The sequence below is a fragment of the Lactuca virosa genome, chromosome 3 (assembly GCF_052849685.1).
Source record: "Lactuca virosa cultivar CGN04683 chromosome 3, Lactuca_virosa_CGN04683_v6, whole genome shotgun sequence".
In the NCBI taxonomy this organism is placed as follows: Eukaryota; Viridiplantae; Streptophyta; class Magnoliopsida; order Asterales; family Asteraceae; genus Lactuca; species Lactuca virosa.
Window position 1 is genome coordinate 139,090,734 of NC_136428.1, and position 10,152 is coordinate 139,100,885.

Here is a 10,152-nt window from a genome sequence, read left to right on the forward strand (position 1 = left end):
TAATCAAAGCGGGCAAACAAGAAGATCTGACTAAGTTGATGATGGACCGGATCTCGAAAGGCGAGAGGCTTTCATAAAGACGTATGAGAAACGGAGGGTCGAGAGAGGCTTATTGCACGATCCACCTAACCGCTAATAAATACTGCATAAGATAAGAGAGTGGGAGGCCGGCCCCCGCCCATCTGGAGGTGCACACCCATTTATGAACATATACAAAGGGCTAAAGAGAGAAGTCCATGGAGAACTACCAAATCCAATGACTTTGATTTGTTTGTACCATTCTGTCATCGATCACTGCTGGGTCGGTTGGTAAGTCACCCAAAAAAAGCATCGAGAAAGGTCAAGCATATATGTTTTATGAAATGATCAGCGGTTTCATTTATGCTATGCCCTGCATCGTGTTTGTCTATGTTTATTGAGCTTTCAGCGCCATGCACTTTGCTTCGCTTTATAAAAGAGAGGGAGCCTTGTCTTGAGAGTGAAAAGAAAGGGCAAGCGATAGAAAGGATAGTCCCTCGCGCGTTCGCGAGAACTACTAGAAAATGGTGAGATCATTAGATCATTAGTGAAAGAAGGACCAACGACGATCCTATCCTAAAGGAGAAGAAGGAGTAGGAGGAGTCGGTTTCTTTGAAGATCGAGGAATCATCTCCCAATTATGCCATTCGGAAGAAGTCTTGTACAGAGGGAAAGCCTGTTACGAGTAAGTGGAGAGGAAAGATCTCCAGAGGTTCTTATCTCATTCCATTCCAGTGGCTTAACCAGTAACCAATGGCGAAAACTAAAAAATCCATGGTTTCCCGGTAGAACCCTATTTCGCCCAAGTTGTTTCAGAACCGGAAAAAAGAAGCGGTTTTTCGCACAGCTTGCGCATAGTGTAGGTCCCACTTGTATATCGTATTAGGCCGAAGAAGTATCGGACAGGTTGGAGTTCTTACCTTCTTGGGATTCCATGGACCAAGATCTGCTTTTATTATATGGGCAATATCGATCTACTTTAGTAGATCATATGGATGTAGAAAAAGCTTCTCATTTTGAAGAATTTGAAACATCTCTTTTCCATTTCTATTTACCCAGTTCATATCTTTGTTTCGTGCGTTCCCCGGAGGAATTCGATCTCTTCAATCGCGGGATACCACCTAAATAACTATAACTGCGGCCAGAGAGTGAAATAGGTTGGGAAGAAAGAGTCTGACGTTGGGTTGGACGACATACATCTTGGTTGGTCCCACCACCACTGGGGATTGGACATATATAGAATCTTTCTTCTAAAAAAGTCTTATATATATATATATATATATATATATATATATATATATATATATATATATATATATATATAATTTTATATTCTTATTTATTTAAATAGCTGCAAGACCACAAAACGGGGTGAAAAAATCCGAAAGCCCTTCTTTTAAGTTCCTCCCAGATACATGGCTTACATACCCGGCTCAACATTCTTGGAAAACAATCGAATCGAGGGTCCGGAGGAGAATTGGCCATTCAATCTTGTGAACTAATCGAGACCAAAATTTGAGAAATAGATACGAACGGAAAGGAATAACCAATCGATGAAAGAACATGAAACCATTCTGTTTCAATAGAGGTACGAGAAAGGGTTGGGGGCAATGAAGTAGGTGAAGTGGTTGGATTTTGCGAGCTGTTCCCACCACTGCTGGATGTGATTCCAAGAGCCGAACGAGAATGAATACCACACAGAAAAGTCAAGACCAGGCTCCCTAATGGAATGTTTAACCGATCCATTCTGGATCGACCGAATTGGTACGGAAGTTGTAACATGGGAAAACCACGAAAAACACGACTTATTTGAATAACCCGGTGACCTACCAATTGTAGAAGTAGGATTTTTGGCAAGCAATAAGCACTTAAATAATACAATTCAAGTGTACCATCTTCTTTCTCATTTCGAGGAAATGGTGCGGAAGGAAAAGGAAACAACGGAGGGATCCGAATCGGACCTAAATGGGAATGACATGAAAAGTCTTTTTCAAAACCTAGAATTAAGGGCGTTACGACGATATATGAGAGGAATGGAGAAAAACTCATGATTGGTGTGGAGGGGAAGGTCTGTTTATAATATAGTTCAAGAAAGAGTCGTCTCATTTCCTTACTTCTTCGTTCTTTCTAATTCATTCACTTCAAGACTGGTTCTGAACGCCGCGTAACATCATCTTCAACCAACCTCCATCGTACCGGTGCGACCACTAAAGAATTGCTTATACACTAAACAGCTGCTTATATACGCTTACTAAAAGACTGACTTTTATTCATATTCAATTCATTAGGCCAATGTGAAACTAAGAAAGATAGATGTGCCTAAGGCATAAGCAAACTGTGCACGCTAAGAGAAGAGGAGAGATGTTCGTAATGACTACCACAAGAAAGCCGCCCCCTCTCTCTAAAAGGGCCCGTCACTTCGTTCGTACCTTCTTGGCTTAGGCTTGCAACTTCACTTACTTTATGGCCTTGCCACCTTTTTATAGCAGAAGCTAAGCGCTTGAAAAGCGCGCTAAGAAAGGTTGCTTCTGTCGGCCTTTATGTGCAACAGTCCACCAGTTGCGGAAGATAGGGTTACCGTACATACAAGAGTCTTCCAGTTCTTACAGAAGCTCTTTCTTACCAGTCAAGTAGTACAACAGCTGTCTCTTATCTTATAGCCCGGCGCGGCGGGTCGCCTTTTTAATTCAGCAGATAGAAGAAAGTATGAGATAAGGAGTAGGTGAGTGAGTCCTCGTTGACCTGAGCGATTTCGATCACCTAGCAGGCCTTTTCTTTGGTAGGTAACATCGCCAAAGCGTATCATCAGATTTGACAACGAAGGAAGGAACTCGGCAGAAGATCGGTCTGCAAGAAAGGCCTACTTATCCACGGGTTCATTGACAAAACCGCCGTAGGAATGGAGACCTTTCAATAGAGCGGAGGCAAACTGATCAACGAGAAAGAGGCCCTACTCACTACAAAGGAATACTATGGTGGTCATACGGATGTGTATAAGCCTTATGGGGAGGACCTATACTACTACGATGTGAACTCGCTCTATCCATTTGTCATGAAGGAATACCCAATGCCTGGTGGTGTACCAGTCTGGTATGGAAATCTGGAAGACAGGGACTTAGATGGCATGTTAGGCTTTATTGAAGCATATATAGTATGTCCGAAAACTATCAAGAAGCCCTTTCTACCCTATCGAGAGAAGGAGGGTACTCTCATCTTTCCAACAGGAGAATTTGTAGGTGTATACTATAGCGAAGAATTGAAGTTTGCTGGAGAGATTGGCTACACAGTGATTCCAATCTCAGGCTACCTCTTTGAGAAGAAGGAAAGCCCATTCAGGGAGTTTGTAAGCTCTTTCTTTTCAAGCAGGTTAGAAGCTAAAAAGTCAGGGAATGATGCTTTGTCTTATGTGTATAAGATGCTTATGAATTCGCTATATGGTAGATTCGGCATTAACCCTAAGGGCACAATAACCGAGATCTGCGATAACGAAAGACGCAAAATTTTAATAAGAAAGACTAATTTGATATCTACTGATGAGCTTAGCGATTCCAAATACATCATTAACTATCATAGCAATACAGAGACATATTATTGGGATCCACTGAAGAACTCTGCTGTCCAACTTGCTGCTGCAATCACAGCCTATGCTAGGATCTATATGTACCCCTACACCTCGAGAGAGGACTCTTACTACACGGACACTGACTCTGTTGTGCTAAGTAAGCCAGTACCTGAAGAATTGATTTCATCTTCTATCTCAGGTCTGTTTAAGCTAGAGGACAGAATAGTTAAAGGATACTTTTAGCTCCGAAGGCCTATTACTTCTGGAATGAGAAAGGAAAGGATAATGTCAAGTACAAAGGGCCTGCGAATAAGGAAATCACTCCAGAATGGTTTCTTTCACAGTACGTTGACCCTGATCGTACGCTAAAAGTAGCGGTGGAAGCCAACTTCAGGATTGAGTGGTCCTCACTTAACATCTTCAAGAAAGACATAAATGTCAAGATTGGGCTTAATCAAAAGCCTAAGAGGATAAAAGTCTATGAGGGGGAGTACTGGGTTGATACAAAGCTTGTTGATGTCAAAGACCTGTCTAGATTAGATAACATTAGCAAAAAACTAGTCATGTTGCTAATGGCTGATGTAACACATCTTAAGAACGAGAATCTCTTTCTCCATGAAAAATTATATCATAAGGAAAGAGAGAAGAAAAAGGGGAGAGACAAGGAGATGAAAGAAGAACCTACAGAGGGCACTAACCCTACTATAGACGAGATACCTAATACTGACATTAAGAAGAAGGTGAAGAAACCTAATACTGGCAAGAAGAAGAAGAAGAAACCCCCGGACTAGAGCCTTCAGTACTTTGGTTGGGTGGTCAGGTGATCCCTAAGAAAATTGGCTTAGAAAAGATGAGATAGGGTGGATGATTGATTGGTACCGGTTAATGATGCGATGGGTCCTAATCAATGTGATTGGCATAGTTCACTTTTAGCCCCAACAACATATAGCAGTTTCATTTGACCGAGTTGAAGCAGCAGATCCAACCAATCCGTTGACCAAGTGAAGGCTGCATAGGCACTAGTCACGAACGTCCAACTCGAAATAGCTACTTCACCCCTGGAACAAAGCAGTGGTCCTTCTTCGACCTTCCGTAAGACCACCCCTTCTCCGCACTCAAGTTACTGTGAGTGAAGACTATCATGTCTGTTTCATGAGCAAACTAACTACCTTGTGAAGCAAATACACCCTCATAATCACATAACACTGCCTGCCTGTGTGAACAACCATCAGCTTCAACAGCTACGCCTAATCAATTACTGTTAGGATAAGCGAAATCGAAGAGGTTAGTTAGAAGGTAAGGCACGGAGTGATTAACTAGTTGCGGGTCTTTTGTATCATGGGCCACAACTACTTGGGTAGAGACCGCTGAACATCATTTGGGCAGGCCTAAGCCCATATAGATTCTGGGTAGCCCCATAGAAAACTAGTATACAAGTAGGCCACATCCCTGTAAGCATCAGCCCCATGCAATCTTTCTGGTGTGGGTACTGGTTCATTGGAAACTATTTCAGGTTCTGGCTCATCAACCTGAAGAATGGTTTAATATACTTCATGGAAAAAGGATAGCATAAAAGAAAGAAGATATGGCTTTGCAAGAGACATGATATGTTTGAGAAGGGATAAGGTACGTAAGTCAGTCACCTTAATTCCTACAGTGCGAGAGGTACGAAGTAAGTCGAGTGAAAGGAGAGGGATCTGGCTTTGATAGGGCTGAAAGCTTTGTCAATCAGGTAGCAGAAAGAGGTTGGTCCACAGGTACCTGCCATAGATTTCATCCGGGGGAGCCTACCTGCCCAGTCATGTCGGTATAGAAGTGTCATAGAGATGACTACTGATATTTGAAGTAAGGAGTCTGAACCTTCATCTTTTGACGCCAACTCCAAGCATTAGTCGAATACCAGGGTTTCAGTGCTGAGTTTACATACTGGGTCTCTGAGCTGAAGAAGGTCTCCGAAAGCCCTCTTTCTTCCTTCGAGTAGAACCTATTTTTAGTCTAATGCCACATCTGACTCAACAGCTCCTTCTTCCTCTCCTCTGAGAACTCTACTTTGATTCCAGCCTCAACTACTGGTGTGTGTTCTGCTTCCCTAGTGGCATCTTCACTCATGACAGACTCAAGCATCGAGTCTTCATCGTTGTCACAGGCTATGGCTTTGCAGTCCTACACCACTGCATCCGGTTCGTTGTCCTTTGTTCACCCGAAACCATTGTTGCTCGGTTCTCCTTTTTCAAATGGGAAGGCTTCCCGGACAATCAACGTAAACAAAGACTCAACCTAAGCTAAGGCTCTTTCCCTCTGTGGTTGTTACGAAGATACTACGTGGATAACAAAGAGTAGTAGTACTATCCGTACGTAATAGGAAGAGTTCTCCTACCAAAAAGTATTTGAGAATACCCTGAAGTAACGAGCTAACGAAAGGCTTAGAATCACTGCTTTGACCGGGAATGTCGAATCAAAGAACGTATTGTGCTAGGTCCTAGTCATTCTTACTGACTTAGATAATCCAATTCTTTCTTCTGGGAAGCCCTTTTTCTAATGATAATTCAATACCTTTCTAATGAGATGTGATCTGTCTAGGGCTAGCTGAACTTAGCCTCATCTGAGGAGGAAAGTTTGCAACTTGATTCCTTCTTAGTTTTGGGATATGATTCTTTGCATCTCGAAACAAAAGAGGTTTTGCTCAAAGGCTGACGTAGAAGAGTTTCGGTATTCAAATGATCTCTTCCTATTCCACGACATTTATTGGATAACTTATCCCAAGGAGTGAAGCTACAATAGACCCAATCCATGTTCCTCCGTCAAGATCAAGATGAAGGGGGGGGGGGGGGGGGGAGGATGAGATCTTTAGGCTGGTTAGTGGGGGTCCATGGCTAAGATGGAATCTTCACCTTTGCTTTCAAGCTATCAAAGCCGGGAACCAAAGACGTTTAGGATCGATTCCTTATTCCCCAAAGGGAGTTCTTTCCGACCATCCTAAAGAGAATAAAGATATCCCAGGAACCGGAAGAGACTGCTCAGGATGAATGTCTGGGTAATAAAGCCGAGGAGGTGTAGTCAAGGAGATAACTCCCGAGGAGAGTAATTGGGCCCAAACAAAGAAGGGAGGATCTGGAAGAGAGGGTTGATACTGGGTCAACTATGGCAGTGACTGAGGGGGACTTGCTCTGTGATAAACAAATGACTCCAAACAATAACCTCAAGGCAGCCAATCCTAATAAAAGAGGTGAACCTGAGAAGAGCAGTAAGAGTAAACGTTCAGGTGCTGGTGCTATGACCTTAAAGGTGGAAGATCTTCCCCTGGTTCTAACCACCCTGAATGAAGAGTGGGCGAATAAAATGAAGAACATATAAGAGATGTTGAATTCTAAGAAAGAGGGGGGATGGGGAAAGTCAAGGCCAAAGAACAAAAGTGTTAGAACTAAGTTCTTTTAGGATCGTATGATTATGTGCAAGCTATTGATTATGATCGTAATAAAGAACACAAGAATGGCACTGAATATGTCGTATGATTAATGCTTTAACACCTCAGAAGAGCTCGATAAAGAACTTCAACTGTAGAGGTGTTTAGGGTTACAAGTAATCAACGTGATGAACAACTGCTGATATATGCATACATGCATGCATATTTATAGTATAACCCTAATAGCTAATCTAGATAACAACGAAACTAATCTAGATAATCACGGATGGACAGGCCCAATCCGGATACAAAACTTATGGCCCAAGACGCAACACAAATGGACTCAACAATCTCCCCCTTTGCGTCTTTGGAGCCGAAACCTCATTCCTTCTTAACAACAGAAGGCTTCTTCACAGTTTTGAACACCTTCGGTATAATGGCTAACAGATGTTGGCGAAAAGTAATGTACCACCGAAGCATGTCAGTAAAGTTCTTCTTATCAGCCGCTGAGTTCTGCTTGCATCGGTGTATGATGTTGATGATATGCTCCAAGCAGTCTGTTGAAAAGAGATGCTTGTCAACCAGAGCAAACAGAAACCTGTGAGCTTCACCTTTTGTGAACATGACAGTAAGATTTGTAGAATCTATCTGTCCCATTTTCATCTTGTTTACATCACCAGGTTTAGGCGTTGTTTTCACAGTCGGCTTCTTGTTCATCACCTTTGCTATCTCCTGATCCATAGTTGCAATTTCATGGATATAGGAGGCCAACATTCGCTTCAGATGTTCTAATATAGGCTCATACTCCTTAGGATTAAAGAACAGAATGTTGTATAGCAAAATCCAATCATGAGGATTGAGATTGGGAAGATCTTCTAGAGAGATGATTGACACCGTGTTTGCTGAACCACGAGTGATCTTGAAACTAACATTAGTAAATCTCCAAGCAGGAGAAGGTTTCAGTACCTTGACTGTAATAATTTTCTGTGCGCTCCAAGTCTAGTACTGTGGTTGACCATACTTCAAGTAGAAATCAATCAATTCCCTGTCAACCTTCGGGTGAGGAAAAGGAACCTCAGCAGTCGCCTCAAAGCAATGAAACGTAAAAGCTTTCCTGGTAATAGGCATATCGAACTACGAGTCCTTAGAGTTATCACAGTCAAACGAAGCAACTGGTTCCAACCAATAAACAGAAGGAAACTCAATTGCCTGATTGATAAGTGTCTCTCTGGTCCATTCAGGAAACAAAGCCTTCTTGCATTTCAAGGCATCCTCTTCTTCTTTGTTTTTCCTTTCCCTCTCCTCTGCTTCCTTAGCCACTTTCATCGTTTCATCCAGCTCTCTGTCTCTCTTCTTTCGTTTGAGAGCTTCGGCTATGGTTTCTTCAACGTCACTCTCACTTTCATCATTAATCTCCTTTGGTTTTGATTGAGAACCAGAACCTGAAGCTAAATTAACCTTCGGTTCTGTTGTGACTTTCGGTTGTGCACCTTCTGTTTTCACAATCAGTTTCGGTTGAACAACTCGACGAGCACTACTCTCTCCCCCTTGTTTTGGAAGTACGACCCCCTCCGAAACACCTTTCATTTCACTTAATATGGCAATAGCAGGGAGGATTTTGGAGGTAAGATGATTGCAAATAGTAAGAGTCAGGATTGGATCATGAGCTTCAATCAAGTTTATCAACAAATCCTTCACGTCACCTGCACAGCTTTTATACACAGCCCTTTGAGTTTTTAACAAAGAAATTTCTTTCTCTGCTTGAGCCAGCTGCACCTTTTGAACATCAATGGTTGCCTTATGTTTAGCCAGATCCTTCTTCAAGGCACTCTCAGTTGCCAGAGCATCAAAACGAGAATCCACTGATTGTAAAAAAGAAGTGGTCTCGGTTTGAAGCGATGAGCGTACAGCTTCGAACTTAGTGCTCTCATCTTTAAGGGACTTAGAAAAATATTCCACTGAGGATTGTACCTTCGCAGCATTGGTGTCAGCATCAACTTTCAACGAATCAAGGAAAATCTGAGTTGTGTGAACAACCTCAGTAACCTCTGCTGCGGCCCTTTTACAAGTAGAGGTAGACTCATCAACTGCTTGAGTAGATTTGTCAATGGCCTGTGTATATTGCTCAACAGCTGTCTCCAAAAAGGCTTTGAGAACTACACCACCATAGGCTTTGCTGTCTTCAAGCAATCGATCCAACTTTTCATTTATGCCCTGTATATGTTGACTTGTGACAGGAACATCAGCATCATCATCAGTTGGAAGCCTGTAAGGACTGAAGTAGGTGGAATCAAAGTCCTCATCGTTTCCCCCAAGAGTGGCACCAGAATCAGAGGAATTGGTTGGTGAAGGAGGTTTGGGGATGACAGGAGTTTCCGTTGCAGTAGTAGCCCCTGTATCAGATACATTGACTTCCAATGTGGGGTTGGGAATGGTAGTGGTTGTGGATGCTGTAAGAATTGGAGATGATAAAGGAATTGTGGAAAAAGGAACAGAAGTAATGGGTGGTGGTGGTGGAGTAGTTTCTGAAGTTGTGATGGGTGGAGTTACAATAGGAACAGAGAGAGGAATAGTCTGTTTCGGTGAGTGGGGTGGAGTTGGAACTCGGTTATGATTTGGAGATTCTGGTGGAGTAGGTGAACGTGGAGGAGTGTTCTCTCTAGGTGAGACATGATGAACCTCTTCTTCCGTACGCTCCTCATCGTCTTGTTCTGAGCTTGGAGGAGTGGGACTCTTAGACCTGCGAGCCATCTTCTTTATCTTCTTCTTCTTCTTCTGTTGAGAAGAATCCCCTTCACCAGACTTGCATTTTGTAGACTTAGAGGACTTGGACTTTTTGTCCTCAGTGGGTTCTTTCTTGGAAATTCTCTTTCCTCTGTTGTTAGGTTTATCCAATGCATCTAGGGCAGCCTGCTGTTCTGGAGAAAGAACTCTCGGTCCGGTAGGAGGAAGTTTCCTATAGTCAGCCATAACAATGCTCATTTCCGTAACACCACGATACATCGATTCAGGAATAGAGCCATTATGAGGGAACTTGATTGGGTCCGAGAGGATTATATTCTTTGTGTGGAAAGTAGCGATAGATGCAAGCAAAGCATCCTTCATAACAAGAATATCTAAAGAATTGATTGCCTTCCTCGTAATTAAAGTCCAAAATCTTCCACAAGAG

The 10,152-nt window shown here is 42.6% G+C and overlaps 1 protein-coding gene and 1 pseudogene across 1 annotated transcript; both read left to right on the forward strand.

The window, feature by feature from the left end:
- Positions 1-658: 658 nt before the first annotated feature.
- LOC145162641 (putative mitochondrial protein ymf1) lies at positions 659-1,147 on the forward strand (annotated as a pseudogene).
- Positions 1,148-3,085: 1,938 nt separating this feature from the next.
- LOC145164108 (DNA polymerase-like) lies at positions 3,086-4,371 on the forward strand. The gene is made up of 2 exons (XM_079082833.1): positions 3,086-3,779; positions 3,824-4,371. Exons 1-2 carry the CDS (start codon positions 3,086-3,088, stop codon positions 4,369-4,371), a joined length of 1,242 nt encoding a protein of 413 aa, XP_078938959.1.
- The last annotated feature ends 5,781 nt before the right edge of the window (positions 4,372-10,152 follow it).